Source organism: Aphelocoma coerulescens, chromosome 1, assembly GCF_041296385.1.
Source record: "Aphelocoma coerulescens isolate FSJ_1873_10779 chromosome 1, UR_Acoe_1.0, whole genome shotgun sequence".
NCBI lineage: Eukaryota > Metazoa > Chordata > Aves > Passeriformes > Corvidae > Aphelocoma > Aphelocoma coerulescens.
Window position 1 is genome coordinate 86,911,404 of NC_091013.1, and position 25,583 is coordinate 86,936,986.

Below are 25,583 nucleotides of genomic sequence, written 5' to 3' on the forward strand. Positions count from 1 at the left end.
TTAATAACTACTTTCTAAACATAGATGGCAGCAGTACAGTACTCCCTTTTTATGAAGATTGACATCTGTGAATACTGTCTTTGAGGCAAGCCATGTGTATGTGATTAGTTCATTGGTTATTGGCACAGTGTTAAAGAATTACACTGAATAAATGAACCGTTATTTTCCTTTTTTGCCTTTCTGATCTGTCTGTGTGACTGTGACTTGATCAGTATTGAAGTCAGCACTTTTATTTTTCTTCTTTTTGAAGTAAAGGGCATTTTCATTAGGAATCCCACAGCTGACTGTGGGAAGATATCTGTCCCCTAGAAGAGTCATGTGAGATAAACCCTTGCCGGAGTGAGTAGCCCAATTATGTTTGATTATCCATCACACATGTGGCCTTACAATGGAGGTTGTTTTCAAGCTCCTTCTCCCACATTAGAAGCCCAAACCATGACCAGATCTGAACTTTCTGGGGCTGAGAAATAGTTGAGAGATGTAAGCAACAAAAATGCATCTCTCCGTTTTTCCAACTGTTACTAATCGCTGGCACAACTCCTGCCTTTGTGAGCAGATAACAAGGCAAGAAAAATGGGTGCCTGCTCCTGCCAAGGGGAGTTCTCGAGTTAGAGCCCTTGATTTGCACTGATTAGACAGCACTGTGAGCAATGTAAGCAATTTTCTCTGACACAGGTATGGAGGACAGGTTGCTTCTTTTGGGGTTAGTGCAGCCTAAAAGGAACTTCAGCAAAATCCCAGAGTATCACAGCAGAGATCAGTCATTGTAAATAATACTGTCCTGGGTATTGAAAGAATCCCTGCTACAGATACTGTTTTTGATAACAACAGCAGAGGTGAAAAAGAAGCCAAATCTAAAACATGTTTCAAAAATGAGCTCTTCCAGTTCCTCATTTTATTCAAAAAGAAGGCACTTTTGTTTAAACCCTGAAGACCTTTGCATTGAGAAGTGATTAACCTTAGTGCAATCAGCTATGTTATTGTCCATGTAAACATTTCACACTGAAGTTACATCCAAACATTTAATTTTCTGTTTCACTTCTCATAATTTTTCATGATTTTCATTCAGTGAATGTCAAAAACTGGGATCAGATATTCATGGAGAAAGAAAAAGAAACACTGTTACAAGGGCAGGTTTGGCTTGGTCAAAGCAAATGCTATGGCAAATACTGATCCAGTTGAATCAGAGTTCTGTGGGCTAGAGAGGTGACCCAAAATATCTAGCTCTGAAGTAGCCATCCCCACCACTGACACTGGTAGCTGAGTGAGAAGGATCATGCTTTCACTGTTTGGATGACCAGGAGCTATAAGCTCCTCAGGAGAGAATGTATTACAAGGCTTATGGTAAAACCATCAGCCTCCACTGCATTTATCAAAATGCTTTAACTAGAAAACTCTTCTGCACTAAGGCAGAGTTTGCTCCTCAAAGCAAAGATGTTTCACAAGTGTTAAATGTGCAGCACTGGTGGCTGCTGAGTGAAGTTGCCATTAAGGATGTTGAGCATTTTGGTTTGAAAATGAGAATTTACCTTGCTATTAGCAGTCCCTTGAGGTCTCATTCTTGTATCAGTGAATTGCCTGGTTTTGTACTCAGCAGTTCACGTCCCTCCATTTTTAAGTTCACCTGTTTTCTTTTATCTTGGAGTTACTAGTTTTATTACAAGGCTTATTTTTGTTCTCTTTCTTTCCTTTTCTTTTCCTCTCTTAGGGGATTGTTTATCACCATCCATGACAAAGGCCATATTGCAACAATGCTAAACTCTTGGCCCGAAGAAAATATTAAGGTATGTGGTATGTCTTCTGTGGACTGGGAAATTACAGGGAGTTTGGTGCAAAATGGGATATTTAGTGGAACTGCTTGGCATCATTTACAGAACTGGCTACTTAAAAGGACAAGCAAAGAATGTTTCCCTTCCTCAGAGAATTTTCATGCTGAACTTCAGTTCAGCTTCAATTTCCAGTCAAGTTGGGAGTTCAGAGACTCTGTCATGAAATGTATGCATGCAGTCAAGAACAACTTTTTTCAGAGGTAGCAGGCCCTTGGTCAATAAAAAAAAAAGTGCATGATATTAAATTTGTACAGAATAGGGGCCCTAGTGAAAAAGTAAGATATGTGTATTGAAAAACTGCATGGCTAACTTGCACCAAAGCTCCTTAAGATATCTCTGTAACCAACATGCTTGTAGGACTCCTTCACACATCCAGTGAGTCATGAAGCATCAAGAACACTGGCAACTCTGCAAATCAATTTGATACCCAGCAGCTGAAACTATTACTGACGCTCCACCCAAAAGTGTTGAAGTGTTTTTCACTAGAGCTCAGGGCTGGGCAAGTCCCTGGCATGAAATAAAGTCAACAGTTAAGACAGGTCTTGCCAGTCACCTCACCTTATTCTATCAGTTTGAAAGTACTTGTTCCTGGGAATTTCCATGGCTATTGATAGAGTTTTGGTCCCCTATCAGTCATCTGCTTTGTCCAGGAACAAAGGTTTGGCAGCTGAGAAAATCTTGCAAGCATTTTCCATTTCTAAGGGGAAAATAAAAGGAAATTTAACATGTTTTCAGAAAAAGTGATCACATTCATATAAACTTGTGTTTGGAACCATGGAGAAGAGAGGCAGGCTAGGTATTTCGTCCTTGCTCTGTCCAACAAACTCAGTATTTCCATTTGTTTCCAACTCGGGACTGTGAGCAGAACTCATTATGGCTAATAGATATGTTTTTGCAGATGGGAAAACTGGCACAGAAAGATTAGAGACTGTTGTTGAAACAGCCCCTCTGGCACCCAAACAGACCATAGGAAGGGCAATGGTCCATGAAAGAGATTCAGACTATCTACTTTCCAGGTTTGCCAGACTACAAAGGCAGCTCATTTTAGCAGTATCACTGTTATAGACCACAGGGTTCCCTGTGTCTTTGTGCACAGACTCCTTCATGCCTGAACTGGTAAGCACTTGAACATTCAAGATTTTGAGATAAGTAGGGAGGTACTTGGACTGCACCTAAGTCCCTGGAAGGACCGTTTTATTTTTAAAGACTGAACAGCCCCACCATTGAACACCACCCACTAAAGACAGTGCAGAAATACCTGGAGATGCTGCCCACATTTTGCTCTTTAGATTTGTCTCATTAGAGCTTCGTGGCAACAGTGTTTACTGTAGAAATGGGAAATCTGGGCCAAACTCTGTATCCTCTGCCTGGAAGGGCTGGAAGGGTGCTGGTGCTCTGCTTAGCTTAGCAAAGCCTCAGCCAAGCTCTAATGATCTGCACCTTCAACCCTAATGTCAAAGCTGGGTTTCCCTGAAAGAATCACAGTACCAGAAGCAGAACAAGTGAGAAGAAACTATTTCTGGTCATACTTATGTGGAAATGTGGGGGTTTTGTGCCTCTTTCAGGATGGCTAATGAATCCTGACATGAAGAAATATTGGATAAAATGCTGGCCATCCTCAGCAGTGCCTTCCCTTGCCAATTTTCTTTCTGGTTCCTTAGCCTTGTACTCTTTTCTTCACAATGGCCCAGCTAAAGCAAAAGGAATGTAAAGAATCACAGGATGTCATCCTGGCAGCTATGAATTCAAGCCACCTCAAAGTGAGGATGGTGTAGAAACATGTATTTTATTCCAAGACAAGTGTGCTGCTGTGCAAGCTACTGCACTGGCCTTCCATCCCGCCTTCCCTCCCTTTATTCCTCCCTCCTTCTGTAGGATGCCTGCCCTAGTAGTGCACTCAGGATCTTGAATCCCCATCAGGATTACTGCTGTACAGGGCTGTTCAAAATCCTTCCCATGGAGCGCTTTCTGTCGGTTCACTCAGTGCAGAGTATTAGTTCATCCTGTAAAGGCTGACCTTGTGCAATCAGTGCAGAGAACTGGGAATGCCAACAGCAGCACTTGCCTGTCTGCATTGCCCTGGCAGCTTGGAGACCCAGCATAGTGCTCTGGGTCACTCTGCTGGGCCACATGCCTCCTGCTAAGGCATTGCAAACCTGGACTGGTTAACTGGATACAGCCTGTGGTCCAGAGTCATCTCAGTTCATGTCAGCTGCCTGGGGACTTAGTGCCTAGTCTCATACTGCAAGTACTTCTGCAGTGCCCATGAAGAGGAAACTGAGCTTTTCAAAGAGAAGTAACCTATTCATCTTTTCCCAAAACAGCTGCTGGAGAGAGGAGATGTGCTCTGGAGGTTTCTGTCTCTCCCCATCAGATGTCAAATAAGTTTAGAAACAATTTAGATGGCTGGTGTAAACTGCACACCTAACCTTTCTACAATGACTTCACTGGAGTCATCAAGAAAATTTGTATCACAGCTGGAAGTGTTCAGGTTCCTAATTGTTAAGCCAGTAACCTCCTGCCTTCGGGTAGATGGGTCTGCCCTGCTCAGACAGATATTAATGTCCTGTTTGTTCTGATCTTATGAACATGAGCGAATAAAAACATTACTTTAATGTGCTTGTGTATCAGGTGCTCACAGAAACTGTGCTCTTTTTTGGGGTGTTTTTCAAATCCAAAGAGCAACAAATAAATGTGAATCCAGTTTCCCCTCTGTTACAAACAGCATGTCTCCCATGCTGTATTTTCTGTTCTGGTTCATTTTTCAGTGTTGCTTTGAAGAGCTTTGGTAACTATAGAGTGCTGCAGCAAATCTCAGGCTGAAGAATTTTTCTCTCTCTGATGGATATCTGAGTGCTATTGAGAGGTTTTTAGGCGTGCCTGAGAACATTTATTTGTTTGGATGAAAGGGAATCAGTGCTCCAGAGAAGTATTTTGATTCATTAGAACTTACTTTTGTTTTAATATTCTCTGCATAGTTTGAATATTAACTCCATTTAATTTCAGGATAAACCTGTAGCAGTGTATATGCTTGCTGCTTTCCCTATTCCCAGTACTGCCTTTCAATCCCGGTTGCATCCTCTGGGTGTGGTAAAGAAGTGAGCGCACACCCAAAACCAGATGGAGCCCACCCAAAAAGAGACTTTCTCATTGCTAACACTTCACATTGACTCAGAAGGAAAAGCAAATAGGAAAATGTTCAAATATGTGTATAGTTTATGTTGAATAAGAAAGAACACTGAAATATGTTTCTTCCACACATGCAGTTCCTAAGCACATTTTTTTTCTTCTAGAAAAAGAGATGAAAAAGATCAAGGCCAGATCTCATTTGTGGTACTTGTAATACAGCTGGGGATGCACAAACAGCCGTGCTGCTTGGGCTCTGCTACAGTGAATTGTTGTCCAGCAGAGCTGCTGTTGTTCCACACTGTGAGCTGCTACCTGTCAACAACACTTTCTCTACCTCCAAAATGAGCAGCCCCCTGTTGCTAACAGCTAATTAACATGGTGTCATGGAGAAGGAGCAAATATCCATTGCACAATGCATCTGCAAAGTGGCATCAGTGCAGAAACAGTGGAGCTGGCTTTGCTTCTAGAGCCTTGGCAACCCCATACAACAGTCTCTTTTGATCCTCCTAGGCTATCGTGGTGACAGATGGAGAGAGGATTCTTGGTTTAGGAGACCTAGGAAGTTATGGCATGGGTATCCCAGTTGGAAAGCTGGCTTTGTACACAGCTTGTGGTGGAGTTCATCCACAACAATGTCTCCCTGTCCTGCTGGATGTTGGCACAGACAACGAGGTAAGACAATTTTTCATAAATCTGATGTGGGGGGAGAAAGAATCAAGATTAATGCTTAACCAAGGCCAGTTCCCTAAATGTGGAGACAAAGCTGGAGACATCCAAGATGAGATGATGGCTAGACCAGCACTGCAGGAAAGTGGGAAGGTTTAATTCCTGTTTGATGCATGAGAACCTTTTGTTCTTATGGGGAACTGAAATAAACATTAAGTAGACTCATGGTCCCCTGGTGAGAAGACTCAGAGTGTTACCAGTTGGAGCTGAACGCTCAGCTCCACCTTTCAGCATGGCAAGGTGAGTTGACAGTCCCAGAATTATTCTTCCTCTGTTAGTTGTGAGTAAACAGGCAGATATTCATGTCTGTGTAGAGATGACTATATTCCAGAAATGGATAATCTCTGGCGAGTGGTTTGGGAATGATTAATGTCACTGTTTTGTTAGATTGCACATGTTACTGCACATGATAACCAGGCAAGAGGATTCCATCTGTTTGCAGATTTTTGCCTTATGACTCTGGCTCAGAAAGGCCAAAGTGAAACGTTTCAGCAATGCCAGAATGGACATCTGTGAGGATGTCTTTTTAAAATTAATATCCTATAGCTATTTGTGATGGCCTGGGTTTGTCCATTTTTGTAAAATCTACTTGTGCTTCACATGACCCCATGTAAAGCAAACACACATTTCTTGAGGGAAATAACAGATCTCAGGTGTAAGAGCTTTGAGTTTGTGTATGAAGATGAATTAATGCTGACATTTTCAGACACACTGATGCTCACTGGACAGCTAGATCTTCTGCACCTCTTTCAGTCCTGCCCCAAGTCTCTCACGCTGGACACTTGAAAAGAATGAAAGAACACAAAAGCAGTGCGCATAGATGACATCTGAGAATCTCAATTACCTCTTTGGTCACTGGTCCCAGGATTATGTTACCCTTTAGTATAGCAGCCTGTCATGGACTTGTGGAATACAGGGTGTGCTCATCTCAGTCTGATTCATGGTCTATCTTGAAAAGGGAGAACTCTGAGTTTGGACCCACTGAGGCTAAAGGAGGATTTAAGTCTCTGTCTCTCACTTCTTGCAGTCTCCAGTCAATGGAGCATTGTACTTGCCTTTGGATCCTTCATCTCTTCCTTCTCCTCCATGCTGATCTGCACACCACCAGTGCTTTGAGCCTCCCAGCTGGAGTTTCCCCCCGGAGGGACCTGGGTGAAAGTGCTTCCCTTCCATGGCAAGCTTCTGATTGTGCACATCCATCTGTTTCTATCTCAGCAGCCAGGTGACACTAAAATCCAAAGTGGCACCAATGATTTTTAGGCATCTCCAAGGGTCAGATGGCATCAGAAAAAGGGACTTACAGAATCAGTCTTGGACCCTTTTTTTTCTGCCCAAGATTAGATGTAATTTATGTGTTCAGGAACTTCTCTGTGAAGGCAATTTCCTCATCTGGGATAAAGATATAGAAGCTGCTGTTCTCCAGCAATATAAACAATGTATTTCCTCACAATATAAATAATTTTTTTGCTTATTTATTTAATGATAATATTAATGCTTCTCATGTGCATTAACTGAACCCTAAGCACATCCTAGGAGCATCCTTCCCCCAAGTAAACTCATTTATCAGTGCATAAATAAGATACCTCTTACAGGCACTCATCCTGTTCATCTCTGTCTATTAATACCTGGTGAGCCAAGGGTGACTATGTTGCTAACACGTGAACCTCAGGTAGAGTGCAGTAAATATAGCAGTTGTATTATATTTTTAGCATCAGCTGACAGCTTGTCTTTCTGGCAATCCATAATACCTTGTATACACTTTCAGCAAATCAAGTCTTTTTTCAGAGCTTAGCATTTCTCAGCTTGTCTGTGGCAGAATTTTGTACTCCATGAACAGGCCCCAGAGAACCTGGTGCTGTAGGAGCAATCAATAAAGTAATGCAAATGGGTCTCCTTTCTGTTTCATGGCCCTGAAGAGCCCAAATGAATAAAACTCAGAGGAAAACCTCTTTCATCTTTCCTTCTAAGGGAAAACAGCTGTGGCTGTAAAAACAGATCTGATATTAGCATACCTGCCAATATTTAGGGCCATATGGCTGCAGGACAATAGGTTTGAAATGGCTCATCTCCCCCTCATGTGGATGGTTCAGTTCCTGAAATTGGATTGGAAGTAAAGTTCCTTTGCAGTTACTCACAGAGGTGTTGGCCCACCTGTCTCCTTCCAGCATTTGTCCTGTAATTTCCCCCCAAATATATGCTATTTCCATGCTGATCCAGTCCTTTTTAGGTGCCTTATGGATGCTGACTCAACACCTGCTGGATTGGTTGGAGGAGTGGCCTGATTTTATGTTCCTATTGGGAACCAAAATTTAAATTAATCTGTTGTATGAAAATACCTTCTCTTTACTCCTGCCAGATAACCAAGGAGAGTGCTAGGCAGGTGCAGGTCTTGAGAACATTTTGGCATCTGATCACTGATTCTGGTGAACTCGGTGCTGTCACCTAAAAGGCCTAAATGACATGTCAGTTCAAGGTACATCAGGTGGTCTTCATTGCACAAAGCACTGTTTATGGTCAACAGCTGTCCTGGTAACCTCAGTGCAGAATTGAGAACTGAATGCACAGTAAACACTCCTCACACAAGGTCAGTTTTACTCACTAGGAGTGAGGCACCTTGGCAGAGAGCCTTTGGTAGAGCTGATCTAGGGATGCAGAGCTCCATTTCCTGTGGCAGTCAAGAAGTGTTGCATCCCTCTGACTTTATTCATGCTGAAAGATAGTTTGTAGCTTCCTGTGGAAGCACTTTCTGCTTGGGAAGAGATGTGCGAGCTGGCCTTCACTGCATAGTAAGTAAAATTAATATGACCACATCAGACAAAACTATTTTGGTAGGCTGGGACATAAATCTCCATCCATCCACAGAAGAGAAGATGTCAACAGAATTGCTTTGTGTCCTAGGCTCTCCTGAATGATCCACTGTATATTGGACTGAAACACAAGAGGGTTCGTGGGAAACAGTACGACGAACTGATTGATGAGTTTATGCAGGCAGTTACCGACAAGTAAGTGGGGTTATGTACATGGCTCCTCTGGGCTGCTTCCATTTAAGAACAAATGTTGCAACTCCTGAAATAAACATTAGTATAATTGATCATCCAAGCAAAGGAAGGTCATTTCACAAGTCTCCTGGGTGGTCTGCAAATGACTCTTTGTGCTTGAGCACTCTGTGTCAAAAATATTTGTCTCCGGAGAACTGAAATGGGACTGACTATTTATAAGCATTTCCTATCCACATAGGCCAGAGGTGTCAAACATATGTCCTGTGGGCTGTATCTGGCCTCCATCATGCATTTATGAGCCTCATTCAGCAGAGTCTGAACCTAAACTTTGGTTTGTTTACACTTTATAAAGGAAGTTTCTAGCTCTCACCATTGTGAAGGAAATCATCTAAATGGAAATGGCATGTTCCTTCACACGGTGTGGAGCCTGCAGACTGCCTCTCTATGGCTTTGTCAAAAACAGGAACTTTCCTGCTGGCATTTAAGTCTGTGGAGTGAGAAGGCCAGGATTATAGGCACTGTGCTTTTAAGGGTGGGACAAACCAGCTGCATACTTCCATTCATACTCATTAACTGGGATAGAGGGTCTCTGATGTACCAGGCAGTTTAATATGGGAAGAGAAGAACCACCACCTCAGCCCTGTGCACCTCTCTCTGAAAAATAAAAGAAAATGTATTAAAATCTCCATGACTACCTGGAGAGATTATCATAAGAAGGAAAGTGAGGGCAATTGTTAATGAAAAAATACTCATATTTGGAAAGTCCAAGCTCCTAAGCAGCTTTTTTTGCCTTTCCTAAAGCTGCAGATGATACTGATAAGGAGCAGCAGAGAGCTGCAGTCTCTGCCTGATTGCCAAGCTGCTGCCTGTCTTTTCTTCTCAGTGAAGGAGCTATGTTTGATTCTCCCTCTGTGTCTCCAGCCAGCCGTGTGTGTGTGTGTTCCTGCACAAATGGGAGGGAGTGGGTGGTACATGTGTCATTAACTTGCAGTTCCCCCTGTCTCCCTGGAGGTAGGAGGCACCATGACCAGTGTCTTACACAGCATCTACCTATCCGCTGAGAAGGTTGTGTTTACACACAGTGTGACTGCCCAGCTGGCTGTGGGTGGAAGAAATGGGGGCAGAAATACAGAGGACCATTCAGTCACAGCTGAACCTTTTTTATATTTGATAAAGAAGCTTGACTGAAATGTAATTTGATCACATTATAATATTATGTTAGATGGCACCTAAGGCATCACTTTGTGCATTACCTAGTGGGAAGAAATTCTTAGAGGCTAGAAAGCTGGTAAAACACAACTAGGAAATCACAAGAGACAAGTAGAAAAGATTTAAGAGTCATCAGGGTTGATTTGTGGGGGTTTTGTTTATTTTGATTGTAGTCACTAATTAACCCTATCCTGTTTTCTTCTGGCCAGAAGACCATGGGGGTATTGCAGTGTTGGTTTTGATGATAGAATGGGAACAATAGAATGAGAATGCAGATGATGGTCTCAGCCATCATAAATTTGGCTCTGAGATTTATGCTTGTGGTGTTAAATGCAAAGCTCATTGCACTCACTAAAGAAAGTTTGCCTTTTCTGTGCTTGCTGTTGGAGAGGAAGGATTGGCTGTTATTTTCTTGTGTTTACATGAGCTAATCTCCACACTGAAGGGAGAAGACCATGAAATAATAAACTCTTATCTTGGGAGGCAGTGAAGTCATGTCTAATGCTTTCATCCAAGTATTGGTAATCAAGTTCCTGGGGCCTCTGTGCCAGCTTTTATTTCCCTTAACCAGGATGAATTCCTTGAACACAGTAAGCCCCCTGAAAGTGGAGCTGGGAAATTCTACTTTGCACTTCCCCATTCACATCTGTAAAATATTTGGAGATCCTAGAGCAAAAGGAGCCATTACCCTATATTATCATCCTGACCACCAGCATACTTTAAAGCACTGTTGGGGCGTGATCCTTACGCACTCTGGGCTGCTGAATAATCCTGCTATCAGCCTGAGTTTGGCAAACTCATATGAAACAGGTTCATTCTGTTTCAAATTTCCACTGGAATTATTGGATTCAACCCAGTAGGAGCTCTCGCTTCTGTTACAAAAGGAAGCAGAAATTGTTCAGAAGGTCAAGAACATGCTGCTCTATTGTAGCCTGCTTCCACTTTTGAGGCAACCTGTGAGTATGAGCTGCTGCAATCTCTTATGCAAGTCTGTAAAGTCACATGCAAATTCAGTTACTTGGGGAGGAACCTTTTGGGTTGCCACAAATCCCTTGCAATTTGGGGATTTCCTTTTCATCTTGATATTCATGCAGAAATTCTGTCTGCTTCCTGAGGGTACTTCTCATGGAAACCATTTGTCAGTTCCTCTGCAGGAGTACCTCCCACCCTGTCAAATCACCACTGGCTCAAGGGACATTTGTCACTGAAGTGGAATGTGTCAGAACCCACAAAAAAGCCAGGGGAGTGAAGATTTAATCTTCTAATGGAATAATAATATCAAACAGATGTCAAATTTCTGCTGCTGGAGACCCATAGAGTGAGTAGAAAGGACTCCCAGTCTCATAATGCCCACCTAGTAATGAAATGAAGAGTGTGCCAGAGGCTTCAGAGTTAGCAGTTCCAATATTTTGAAATAAAGTGTGGGCACCCTGGGCAATTTTAGAAAGAAAAGCCCTTTCTGAAACAGCTGGATAAATTTCTGTGTTTTCTTGCTGCCTAAACCTCCATTCATTACTCTTTCACCTAAAATATGTGAAATGATTAAGCTCTTTAACAACAGCTCTAAGCTATGCCTTTTGCTCCTCTTGGGAAGCAACTACATGAAAAATTTGGCCCATTGAGCCTACCTGTGTCTGAATGAAGCACCCTGACAAATTGCTGTTTTCTCACAGTGAGCAGCAACATGCTTCACATGGGAAAATGCAGTGCTTCAGTTTTCCCTCTGCTCAGTTACTGTGGCAAAGGACAAGTCAGCCTTGCTCTTAACTTGGTATATTTCTTTAGGCTGAAGTAAATGTTCACCTAAAGTGTCCAAGGATCATAACTGGAATAAACCCCAGAATTTCTGGGCCTTGAATATCTGATCAAATTAACCCTTCTGTAGCTCTCATCATGCAGCTACAATACAGCTGAGGGGCCAGGCATGTCAATGGATGGTCCCAGAACTCCAGCCTTCATTTTGAGCTCTAGCCTCAGTCACTGAATGGCAGATGGGGAACATGCAGCCTGAGACTCTACAAGATGCAGTTCCCCACGCCAGCAAACCGTGTCTCAGAAGCCTCATTAACCTGTCATAACTTCACTCCCCTTTCCTTTCCCATCAGTGCTTATTAACAGAGTGACCAAGGGAATGAGCTTCCTGTCAGCCTGTGCCATGAGGCAGAGCACAGAAGGCATCAGGAGATCAAGTGTTCCATTTCTCAGATGGGAAAAGAAAGGAATTACCTCTGCTGAGTTTATTTTTCCTTGTATGTGTTTCAGACCTGATTTCTCTTTGCCTAATGCCTTCCCAGTAGTTTTACCCACAAACATACCAAGTCAGGTCTCATGTGCTCTCCAACAATCAGAACCTTTTTGAAAAGAAGCCACCTCTGTTTCAGCAGTTCTCCAGGGTCATGGATCACAAATTCACCAACACCTTTCAGAAACAAAATCACCAGTACAGGTGCCCCCATGTTATTTCTTCACATGCTCTGGTTAACTTGGCTAATTGATCCTGAAATATTAGACTTAAGCTTCTAGGCACCAGTTTCTAGGCACTGATGGGCTTCAACAAAGCCCTTGCATATACTGCTAACACCCAAAGTCACTCCCTAGCATCTGTGTGTCTGTTAGGAGGCCTGCACACCATCGCTAGTGCCCTGGCACTGGTCATGCAGGCCAGCTCCAGCCTTCATGGAATACAAGGTGGATATTCTCCTTGCCTATCTACCCCAGTTACCATGGCCAGAGGGACTCTGACACCATTCATGAGGGAGAAGTGATGGTAATGGAAAAAGCCACCCCAGCTGTCCGTTGTCCTGGCTTGATGTGGGATAAAATCATCAGCCAGCATCTGTAATCTGCTTTAAGACACTGGATCATATTCTAAGTCAAGGAACAATATTTAGGTTTCATTAGCTTGATTTTCTGCTACTGAGGAATGACTGAGCTCCAGATGTGTTGCTAGGGATCACGGTGGCTTTTGTTACCTTGAGTTCAAATCCTTTGGGGTAACGCAGTTACAGATGTCACAAAGCCCTCTGCTCTAGGCTTTCTGTCTGGGCTTTTCCACCTACGCCAGATTTATCCCAGCAGTTTCAGAAAGATGCAGCTGGAGAAGCTCTGTTTGTGCAGAAGGCACGGGGTGAGGCTCTGTTCCTTGTTGTGTGCCAGAGGGTAGCTCAAGGCTACATCTGAGGGTCAGCACTAATATGGTTGCACCTCCTGCTGTTGCTCTGCTCCTGAGAAACATTGTGGCTCCAGCTGCAGTCCTTTCTCAGGTAAACTGCAAGCAGAATGATATCATTTTGCATAAAAACTCTAGAATGGCCATAGCAGCCATTAGTGCTGGTCTTAGTGCTTGAAAGTCATGAGATAGGATGTGCAAAATAGTTGTTTGAAGTTTTTTCCTTCTGTAAAGAATGTAATGAAAGTTGACTATGAACTTCCAAGATTTTTTTTCCCCAAGAACTTTGTTATTGATGTTAATTTCATCCTGCCCCTTATCCTGTTTCTAACAGTAGCTCATAGCAGATGCCCTGGCGTATGGCTAAGAACAGCAATCCTTAGCACATCCCCCAGTTTCCAAAAATGTACAATTCTGGGATTTCCTGATATCTCTGTGCTTCAAGGGGCACTTTTATTGATGTGGCACTCACTGAATCCACAGCAGACTCTGTGCCTCAGAGCATGCTGGCTACGTTTATGTTGGCAGAAACCCAGTGAGACTTCTGCCCAATGCTAGAAATTGTCTGTAGCCTAAGATGATGGTGAGGCAGGCAGCAGGTCCTGTTGGGCTTGTGATGCAGCTCCCTAGCACGGGATTTCTAAACCCAGGACCCCGAGTTCTTAAATTTGTATTGGCTCTAAGGTCTCCCTGGAGCCTTTATTATCCAGGCTGACCAACTCAAGCTCTCTCAGCCTGTCTTCAATAGGAGAGATGCTCCAGGCCTTTGATCATCTCCATAGCCTCTTCTGGACCCACTCCAACAGGTCCACATCTTTCTTGTGCTGGAACCCCAGAGCTGGATGCAGCACTGCAGGTGGGGTCTCACCAGAGCAGAGCAGAGGGGCAGAATCCCCTCCCTGGCCCTGCTGCCCACGCTGCTTTGGATGCAGCCCAAGACACGTTTGGCTTTCTGGGCTGGGAGCACACACTGTTGACTCAGTTCTTCCTCCAGCAATACCCCAAGCCCTTCTTCACAGGGCTGCTCTCAGCTGGCCTCTTGAGGAGGTGCCTGACCAAACTGACCCCTAGCCTGTGGCCAGGAATTGTACAGCAGAGTACTGCTGGTCTGACCAGAAGCCTGACAAGTATCCTAGTAACAATTTAATGGTAAGATTGGCCTCAGGACACCCGACAGACTCAGGTTCTAGTCTTGTTTTACTTGCTTGAGTGGATTTTGTTTTTCCAATACTAAATGCTGATCACTTGCCAAGAATGATATTTTTCTGATGATGGCCTTCTTTACACAAAATTTAGTTTTTCTTGGAAATCAGAACTTGGCTTGCTGGTGCTTCAAGCAGCAATAAGAAGATGACATGGGCAAGGACAATTTGTTTCTTCTCTGCCTGGTTTTATCTAAAACTGTGAAAAGGAGTTGCAGCTCCTCAAAGCAGATTCCTTGCATCATGAATGGCTGAAAGCAGTGCTATAAAATGTTAAATTCAGACAAGGATTGGAACTTCCTTCTTGTGATTCTTTCTATGAAGGAACTAGATCTTCTTGCAAATGCTTTTTTTTTCATGCATGCAGGAATGTATTATACTCCCTTCTCATTGTCAAAAAAATGCCCTTTTGATACTGGTCAGGAAAGGTGCTGCACAGGTCCTCAGGCCACCCTTGAAGTTCTGACTTGGGTAGTTTTGGTCAGATGCTTCTCAAATAGTAACTGCTGCCTCATGAATTTTTTCCTCTCTGACTTCATGGCTTATAATGAATCTGGATGAACTTAAAGAGGTACATACAAGTGAGGATGAAAGAAACAAATTGCATAATGAGATTGTTTAGGCAACTGAGAAGTCTCTTGAATAAAGAATCTAAAAGCAATGTCATCAGGAAAGCATCTGCCTCCTTTTCTGGGATTCATGCTCTTTTGTTCCACATTTTTGTTCCACCACTTGTTCCACGTGCTCATCCAAGGGAAATGTGTATCATTCTCTGCAGGGGATACAGACTTTGCTAAGACCATCTTTTATCTTAGCACAGCCCAGGTATAGGTGTAGGTATAGGTGGGTAGTAACAGTACCAGAACAATACAGCGATAAACAAAACATGAATCCTATGTCTGTGTGTTTTCCAGGAAATTGGATTGTTTCTTAATAAATATTTTTAGGTGATAATTTTTACAACAGGATTGTAATATTATATGTGTTTAGCTCCTAGAGTCATCCTTCATTAGGGTGACAGTTTGTACTGTTATTTTAAACAATAGTACATTGTTTCATTGAAAGTACTGTTTGTACAAGATTTGCTGGGCAAGGGCTGGAGATTGGACTAAAATGAGTGTATGGGACCATTTTATAAAGCATTTCCCAGTGAGGCTATTTTCACAGGAAGATTTTTGCAAGGTATGAGAGCCAGAATTTGAGTCATAATTATTTATGGCACAAAACCACGAAATAAGCAAATTAATGAGATGGCAATATAATCTTTGCCTGAAAGACTGGTGAATCTTTTTGGATGAGGAGGAACTGACAAAGTGTATCTTTTTGTTTCCAATTCTATAAAATGGGTAAATTAATTCCAGAGGTGGCAGAGAACAGTATCCCCCAGATGGTGGTCTGGCAGCCAACAGGAGACATGGTGACAGTATTAAATCATGACTCTTTTAGTGTAACCAGTTACAGGTTTCAGCATGTCTGAATTCTTTCAAAAACGCCTCTGTCCAAGCACCCTTTTTGACAGCCTACAAATATAAGTATGACTCACGCTGAGGGGAAAGCTCCAGTTCCACAAGGAGACATAGAACTGCAGAGATCCCACAAAATGCACACTGCAATGTGCCCAAGAGGAATGGCAACACCTTGAACCCAAAATCATTCAAAAAATACAACCTTCCCTTTTTCGAAAGGGAGAGAAAGAACTGAGAAATGGAAGAAACCACACTGGACCATGGCACTTGCTCAGTTTCAATGTACCTTGTCAGTCTGAAATCCTGAGAGTTTACATTTGAGCTTTTAGATAAAGGCAGTCAGATCCTGGCTGTTTAACTACTCGCGTCCTAGATGCCAAGAAGATGACAGAATGCTCTAGAGAAGGTGAGTCATTGACAGTCAGGATGAGATTGCTGGAGAGAGCCAACCTTAGCTGGCCATGCCTTTCCTGGTCTGGAAAACATTCAGTCCTGATGTGACCTGCTGATCTGCTTCCAAATCTCCTTCAGGCTGTCAGCTGAAAGTTAGGAGATGAGTCACATGGATTGGTGAAAGAATCTGTGAGAACTGACAACAAGCCAAGCAGACTGACCTCAGGAGTCTCTTCCTATCTCAGCAGTTTGCAAGATCTCTCTGCAGGGCCAGCATCAATTCTAGCTGCAAATTTTAGAATATTTAAATGTCTCGGAAGGGATCTTCAGAAATCCTTGTTCGAATACTCACTTTACAATGACTTTTTCTATTAAAGGCATCCTGCACCTACAGACAGCAAGTATGCGAGTACTAGCTGGGACTGCATTCATATCGGATGTCACATATTAAACAGAACAGAAGGTTCAACAAAAGCATACCTCATTAAAAATGATTCCTCCAAAGGAATTCATTAATTTTGGTTTCTTAGTGGGAAATACAATGTTTCCAATTAAACACAATTTTGCAAAATCAGTTTTGTCAAAATCCATTTTTCGTTTTAAAACATTGTGATGGGGGAAGACTGGCCAGTATAATTCACTTCATCCTCAAGTATTTCTGTGTTTGCTGACAGGGGACCACTTGAATATGATGCACAAGGGATGCAGCAGGGCAATGTCTGCAGACATCAACAAAGAAATTGCAAACATTGAAGGGCAGCATAGTATAGCAGTGAAAGGGTGATAAGCCAGTGACCTAAAGTGTATGACATATATTTAAGATCTTCCCAAACAGATCGTCCCAACTGTGATAATTCGGTAATATTAGATTATCTCTGCTAATTTAGGTGTCTAAAGTTAGATACCTAAATTTAGGTTGATCATCTAAGTGTGCCTTCACAGACACTGTGAAGAAAGAGGCATCTCCAGAGATGTTATCTACTTCTAGTTTTCACTTAGACAAGTTGAAAGGAATTGCTACTGGATATGTCCTTTCTCTCCATGGTCTGAGAGGGCAGTCAGAGTTGTCCAGCTGGGCAATACACAGCTGGGCATTACACAACCAACTTTTAGATATGTAAAGGTAGTGGAAGAAATCCCATTCTGCGCTGCATTTTATTGGCTGAATTCCAATACATGTAGCAGCTCTCGGGACACCTTTTCCCTTTGCAGTACCAAGTATTCTCTACCTTCTTACCTGAGCTGCACTTTTTCTTAGCATTGTTGCATATTAAAAAACTTCTGTGCTCCAGTCCCAAGTTGGCTACATTTTACTTTTGGATGCTACCCAAATATTCTTTGTAGAGTGCTCTTAATTCCTTTGGGATGAAAGGAATTACACAAATATCGAGATGCTGTGCTGTGGGGGAGGGACAGTAGAACTGACTCATCATGTTGATACTCACAAAGATGTTACTGCACATGGCCCAGCAGCTAGTTTGTTCAAACTCCTTGCTAAGTTTATCCTTAGTCTGCTCTGGTCACCCTAGGATGGAGCATTGCACGCAGCCGCCAAAGTACTGCTAGGAAAGAGCAGCAAGATCAACTGGTAGATTTCTAAGACAACTCAGTAAGTCAGCTGCCTAGTTGTGTTTAATTTCAGTGACTTTGGGTACTACAAGCTCTTTAAATTTCTCTCAAAACCTCATTAAGCTGAGTAGCCCTTGAGGACTAAGATCATCATCTGGGGTTCCTATCTTTAACTGCGAGTCTGAAATACTTGGTTCTTTCATTTAAAGCATTCAGTCATCAGGTCTTACCATGACCAATTTGTGGTCTTTATTAATGAAAACTTTAGTTTTCACATTATGCAAAGGCTCACATAAGCTCAAAAATGGAGTTCATACTTTAAAAAGCTCAGTGGGCATATTGCTGTGAAAAAGAAAATAATCTCCAAAAAACACCTTAATGAGAAGAGCTTGCACTGCCGCACTGTCCTGTCATACTGAGGGGCAGAAAGAGAAGTGTTTATGGACCACCATACTTCTCTCATGCTCTGCTTAATAAATAGGGATCAAAGACAAAAATATAAGTTACTTGTGCACTGTCCCATGCTGCAGACCACAAATGTGAAGTGAGAAAAGAATTCACAGAGCTGGTCACACATCTATTAATGCTGGCTGAGATCATTGATTTTGTTAAGCAAGTCAGTAATGTTACTTCCTCAGTGATACCAATAAATAAGACTGGTGTTAATGAAATAGCTTCTATAGCAACTGAAGTTGCATAAAGATTTGCTCATTATTTGCTGTGAGATATTAGCAGATGTTCTGGATGCTGTGTCATCTCCCTCTTAGTCATGTTTTCCTTACACATTCAAATGATGAATAAGAGGAACATCCATTAGTAAGCTGATCTTCAACCAGACCGGGTTTCTCAGAGCCACATCTACCCTTACCCTGAATGTTACCAGGGATGAGGCATCCACTACCTCTCTGGACAGCCTGTGTCAGTCTTTAACCACCCTCATTGTAAAAATTTTTTTCCTTATATCTAGTTTGAATTTACCCTCTTTTAGTTTAAAACCATTAAACTAAATGTTTGGTTTAATGTCCTGTTGCTACAGGCCTTACTAAAAACTCTGTCCCCATTGTGGTCTTTTTCTAAAAGCAAACACAGAGAATGGGAAGCAAGTGTTAGAGCCAACCCTTGTCCCTTTTTGAAACCAGGGGGATTATCAAGCAAGAGATTCTCATGATGGAAAAACAAAGGAGCACAATGCAGGTGCTTATTATTGTCTTCTTACTGACAGATATACTTGAAATGGAAAAAAATAATAAAAAATAATTCAAGGCCCTTCTAGGAGAGCCTGACTGCCCACACTGTGAGTGCCATGAAAAGACCTTTTCATGACAGGAGTCACAGTTCTCAAATGGAGCATGTTTTATCCAGTATCAATTTCTAGGCTAAAGCAGGGGTGTTCTACCTCAGATTTCAGTGGCAAAGGAGGAAAGGCTGAATAGAAGATATGTAAGGTGATGCTACCTCTAACAAAGTGCAGCTATTTAGAGCCCCTTCACCTGCCTGCAGCCCAGAGGTTGCTGATTGTTGCATTACTCATTCCCTGAGTTTCTCTCACTGCCCTATCACATTTATGTGTGAGAAACGAGTACTCGTGGCCCTTTTAGGTTTTATTTGCAAAGCTTTAATGCAGCCTAGAGTCATACAAACTGCTGACTGTGTATACACATGGACCAGTCTGAATATTACCCAATTTATAAACTGCACATATGTCCTTGAAATAGCTGGAAATTACTGGACAGTTATGGAAAGTTTGCAATTATTTCCTGCCATTTCACTCTACAGGTCACTAGCTGTCATTGCATGCTGGTTTCCTGCTAAACAACTCAGTGGAGAAAAACATTTTCAAAGCACAGAAGTGTGGCTGTGAAATCACACCATGAACCACTCAGTCCCACTGTGAGACACTCACTCCATGGGATCCTACAAGCAGATTTTTTTCTCATCTCTTTGCCAGCTGCAGTTGAAGTGGGCTCTTGGTGGTGTCCCTTTAACTGGTGTCCCCTTTGCAGTCAGGTTTGCTGTACTGCAGTGCAGCAGTTGCAATACAAAGAGCACCTCCTTTGCTTTGAGAAGCTCCTCTGCAAATACACCACTGAAAATTTCTCATACCAAAAGTCCAAAGATGTGGGTACATATAGGTATATAAGCATACATATTAAGAAGCCACTTGAATTATGACTACAATTTATTCCTGGTGACTCCACATTTCTCAGTGTGTGAACCTTGGGATGGGTGTGATCTGATTGCTGTTACTGTGCTGCATTTCTCTCATGACACTTCTATTTCCGCACTAGTCTCTGGCTACATTGTTTTGGTAAAAGGTGTATATCTTGTCCTATGTTGTGTAAATACATTTATCCATTTTAAATGGCCCTTTAACTTGCAGGTACGGCATGAATTGTCTGATCCAGTTTGAAGATTTTGCCAATGCTAATGCTTTTCGTCTCCTCAATAAATACCGCAACAGATACTGTACATTCAATGATGATATTCAGGGTAAGTGATGTTAGAAAAATCAAATTTAACCTTCACCTTGTCATGAGAAGAGGTGCTTAATATCACAAGACTGTTTATTATGCAGTAGTCAGGTGTCTGACAAATTATAGAGTTTACACAGAAGCATTTAAAAATATAAACAAAAGCTCAGCCATCTGAGTTGAAAAGTGAGTCTCCATTGTTTTTGGGAATTTAGCTGTTCATTGCAGAAACATTCAAGGGAGAAAAGGCATCATGTGCTTTAGATTATCCAGGTAACTTAGAGAGTTTCATTAATTTTCTATAATTTAGCTAAAACAATGATGACGTTTTAACAGTTAGGCAAGGCTTTCCATTTCCATGAGCCAGATGGTCATTAGCTGGACCTGGCATTTTCCCTCTATTGTTATACTGTTTACTACATGCACAAAAATAAAGGTAAACCAGTTTCTTTCCACTCTGTGGATGCTAACTCTGCAGTAATCTGAGAACAGATCTGTTCTCCCCTAGCGTGGTTAACATAACTCTTCCAGCGTCAAAGAGAAGTGACAGCAGCAAAGCTGGGATTATAACCAGCATGGATTGCTCAGTGCCCAGAGGGATGCAATCTGCATCCCAGTCTGATGCTGACTTTGCTTTAAACCTTTGGAAGAGCTGTTTGCCCATTCAACAGGGACAGGATCTTCCCCAATGTCTACAAACAACCAGTTCTTCTGTGAGTCCCTTCATCTTTTCTTTTGTCTAGTCCTGCTTGAAACATGCAGAAATTTCCAATGCTTGATTTAATTCTTTGCAGTCAGTTGGGCTCATCCTCACTTGTACTTGAAAGAGACTGAAAGAAACATCAGTGTTATTTTTCACACAATGCTGGTTCTTTTGTGAGCAGACTTTCCAGTGCTATTTCTGCATCTGCTGCTTACCTAACAATATTTGGCAATGCGTGTAGCAGCTTCTTCTTATCTGACACAAGGAGCAGGATCCTGGTTTGGGGAAATATGGTTGGCGTAATGGGATGCATGGACCTCAAAGACATTTTCATGGAGAAGGTTTAGAAGCAGAGAAGCAAAAGGCATTTCAGCAAAGGGCAGATGGATACTCCTGTTCAAGAAGACTCATCAGGTGTTCTTGCCACACCCAAAAAGTTTCAGTGGAGAGCGAAGCACAGAAAAAGAAAACCCAGGAGATGCGTTTTTGAATTGAAGTATTGAATGGAGGAACCAAGCACTCAGACTTTTCTGAAGATGGGCAGATGAAGGCCATAATAAGAAGCCAATGTTGTAAGGATTTCTTTTGGATTAGTTGCTCTCTCTGAAAGTGGAAGGGGGCTCAGCGGTCAAAAAGAGGCCAGGTGATGTGGCAAATCACACATCAGGGGCTTGGATGTAGGTTTTCTTGGCAGAACTAGAGTGAATGGCAAACGTTTCTTGGTGAATTGGAAAGGCTTCTTTGATAATAGAAGAAAAAGATAATATTAAAGCTAAACTGCAGATTCTGAGTGGGAAGCAGGAGACTATTTTTTATAGTTTTCTTTTGGCCCTAGCTCACAGCTGAAAGCCTCAGACAGTTCCTGGTAATGACTGCCCCAGAGGAGCAAACCACATCCAGGAGGATGCTGTAAAACAGTATTGTCATAAAATGGACCTTATCTGATTCTCCCCAGTTAGATGCATGTCACAGAGCACAGGAGATGTCAAGTCCCCTGAAAATTCTTTCAAGTCCTGCCTGTTGAAAGAGTAGGATTTTACCTCTTTGTTGTAAAACATTGTTATATTCTCAAATAAAGCATTTTGCTGGCACCGGTTTCTCAGTAGCAGATAAGTAAAGAAATCCTGCTGATCTTTTGCACAACAAGCAATGAGTCGAAGGAAGCAAGCCCCTGTTTAGGTTTTTTTATGGAGCTGTCAGAAAAAAAAGAGAAATCCGAGCTAGGGCTGTAGTGAGAAATGAGTTTTGAGGACCTTTGGAATGCTGAAGTAACATGGATCTACCCAGTTAACTCTGTCTTGGAGTCATGTCAGAGATAATAGAGTTGAATCTGGGATGAGCAGTCTGATTTACCCTCCTTAATATATCCCTCTTTATCCTCAGATGATATAAGAAAGGTAGGAATTGACATTTTCTCACCTACACCCTCCTGTTCTTTGGGTTTACCTTAGACTCGCTCTTTTCTAACGTGCTGGTATTTCATGACTCACCTACTTTAAAAAGTGTTAGAGTTCAATGTAAGTGGTGTTTAAATGATTAATGAGAATTATACAAAGCCTTGTTAAGCAGGTCTGATTAATTTTACTCAAGTGAGGCAGGAACAGACCTCCTGAAGCCTGAATTATTCCAGCTTCTGAGCTGGCAATGTTGTAAGTATGTTGAGTTAAAAACACATCTTAGGCACAAGCAGTGCAAGTTAGATCAGGCCTGAGCTATACTGATTTAAACTCATTGACCACTGGTTAGTGGGACTCTGGATGCAGTGTGCCTACACATACACACACAAATGAGATGAGGGGAAAAGGTATAAATTGCTTCCCTTTAAGTTCCTTTAGGCCTCCATGTTGCTGCCCCAGGGCCTACACAAAACAAAAAACCGTTTAAAATATTAATACCTATTTTTTTTTCCTACAAATCACTGTATTTCCAAATCCATCCTAACCCCAGAGAATGAAAGTGACTCAGACCCCTCCTAGTTGGAGCCAGCCTGCTGATGCTGAGCAGGATGCCTGCCAGGTACCACCAACTGGGATGAGGGGATTGCTTATTCTGAAAGCCATTAGCCTGGGAGCTCGCAGGAGCTGGCTCACAGTGCCCATTGCTTATTCTGAAAGTCATCAGCCTGGGATCTAGGCAGGAGCTGGCTCACAGTGCCCGCGCGTGGGAGCTCTCATTAAGGGAGTGCTTCTCCTTCCTCTAAGGGGTGATGACATCAGTCCTTTCCCAGCTCTGTCTGGGTTCATGCAAGGGCCAACAGCTTCAATTACAGCTCTAAGGGAGAAAATTGATTGTCACTTCTTCCTTTTTCCCAGTAAAGTACCAGGGCAGGCTCTGAAGCACTTAAGGTTGGAGGTACATGGGAATGCTTTAGCTCCTGCTCTTTCTCTTTTTCTTCCTGCTCTAGCTTTGCTCCACTTAATTGTTCACAGTGATAAACAGAAAGTAGACAAAAGTCTTACAAAGTTGTCAAGTCTGGTGAACCCTTGAAGCAGGCATCTCTGGATTCCTGCTTTATACAAGGAATTACATAAAGCCATTGAAGACATTAGTTTGGAAGGGACCTCTGGACATCAGCCAGCCCTCACTCAAATAAAGGGTGATTTCAAACTTACATCCAAATTTTCTATTAGTTCAAGTTCCTCAGAGCCTTGTCTAGCCAAATACTTTGCAATATCTACAAGGATGGGTATCCACAGTGTCTTTGTGCTACCTGTTCCAAAGTTTTCTCATTTTCCTTGTTCATTTTATTCCCCAATAGCTAATTGGAATTTTGCTAGATCGAATTTGTGTTCATTGCCCCTCATCTTTTTGTTGTATACCTCTGACAAGAATCTGGCCTCTTTACAAACACTCCAACCAGTGCTTGTAAACAGAAACTAGGTGCCCTCTTAGACTTCTCAAGGCCTTTCAAACCCAGGCTCCTCAGTCCTCTTTGTATGCGCTGGTCATATTTGTGTTCCTCTTCCGGACTTGCTCCAGTTTGTCATTGTGCTGAAAACCCCAAACTGGAGATGCTGGTCTAGAGATGACCTCAAAAGTGCTGAAATAGAAAAAAGTTATTACTTTCTTTGACCTACTGCCTAGACTTCTGTTGACACAGTCTAGCAGGCTGTTGGCCTTCTGTACCCTCGAAGGAAGGGCTTATTCCTGGCTCATCTTCCACTTACTGTCCACCACTACCCCAAAGTTTTCTTCTGCAAAGCTGCAGGACTTTGCATTTACCTTTGCTCACCCTCATGAGGTTTCCCTGAGCCCATTTCTCCAGCCTGCTGAGATCCCTATGAATGACTGTCATACCACCACTGTATCAATCACTGTCCCAAATTTGTAATCAGCCACGAATTTTATGGGAGTGCACTCTGATTTATAATGTAGATTGTTATGAAAACTTACATAGTGTAAACTTAAACAGGCCTCTTTGTACCGCTGACCAAAACCCTTGAGCCTACCAGCCCACCCACTTGTTCAGTCTGTACCTCTCCAGTTTGGCTACAAGGACATTTTGGGAGATTATTTCAAAGGCCTCATGCAGATCAAGGAAAGCACACAGAGCTCTAGTTCCATGATGAGAACTTTAGACATGCAAAATTACAGGATCTCTATGGACTTTTGCCTATTTAGCAGGGATTATTGAAAAGACAAAGTCCATGAGACCTGATAAGATGCATCTAAGGATTCATCGGAGGTATGTGGCCAATGGCATTACAAAGTTACTCTTTGAAATGTTATGGTAACTGAGGAGATTCTTCATTCCTGAAAAAAAGACTAATGTCACACCTATCTTCAAGAAATGCAAAAAAGAAAGATCCAGGGAATTTTAGCCCAGCTAGCCTAACCTCAGTATCTGGGGATTACAAAGCAAATCTTCTGGAAGTGCACCTAGGAACCTGAAGATGATTGGGAACAGTATGGATCTCCCAAGACAAATCATACCTGACCAACTTAGCTGCTTCTTGTGATGCTTACTCAGTACTGAACAGCACAAGTAGTTCTGCAAGTTAAGTCAGAATTGCAGAAAAATGAAGAAATCTTTGAAGTGTTATTTAATTAATTGTGTTGGATTGTGTCATTCAAAAGTTTTTCACACATACAGGCAGGGAAAAGAGAACAGTGCACAAAAGCATAAACCCTGTTATCTGAAGTAGTCTGCAGGCAATGCTCAGGATCCCCCCTTTCACAGAACACGTCTGAGTCTTTTCCAAGTCATTAGAGCAATGATTCCTTGGTTGTAGAATGTGTGACTGCTGATGAGCCTCAAAATATCTCTTGACCCACCAATCACCTTTTCTCATTATCCTAGCAGATAACCTTTCCATAACCTTCCCAAGACACTTTAGGAAGCAGTGCCTGGCCTGAAGCAACAGTGCTCCAGATCTCAGCTGAGGCTGGGAACAGGCTGACTCCAGTGCCACAAATCCGAGCAGCTTCAAACACTTGGGCAAGCTGGAAATCAATCATGTGCAAACAAGGCCAGTTTCACAGGCACGTTTCCGTGTGCTGTGAGAAGCAGGAGAAGTGAGTTCTTGGCTCAGCAGTAACTAATTTCAGCGGATTAAAATGGTACAGTATCTTACTTTGTTGTTTCAGCTGGCGTGGCAAATGCATCAATAATTATCACAGGAAGCTAAGGAGGGGGAAGCACAATAGGAAGGGAGCGCGGGACGGTACCGTGCTGTGGAACAAAGCCGGCAATGTCTTGCCAGGCAGCTCCTGAGCAG

The 25,583-nt window shown here is 42.4% G+C and overlaps 1 protein-coding gene across 4 annotated transcripts in view; it reads left to right on the top strand.

The window, feature by feature from the left end:
- Window positions 1–25,583, top strand: part of ME3 (malic enzyme 3) — a 119,591-nt gene that overhangs the window by 82,326 nt on the left and 11,682 nt on the right. For all 4 annotated transcript variants that reach the window (XM_069015773.1, XM_069015745.1, XM_069015764.1 and 1 more), the window contains 4 exons: window positions 1,709–1,784; window positions 5,469–5,630; window positions 8,583–8,686; window positions 20,072–20,181. In XM_069015773.1, coding sequence (XP_068871874.1) covers window positions 1,709–1,784; window positions 5,469–5,630; window positions 8,583–8,686; window positions 20,072–20,181 — 452 coding nt within the window. The remainder of the gene's footprint in view (window positions 1–1,708; window positions 1,785–5,468; window positions 5,631–8,582; window positions 8,687–20,071; window positions 20,182–25,583) is intronic.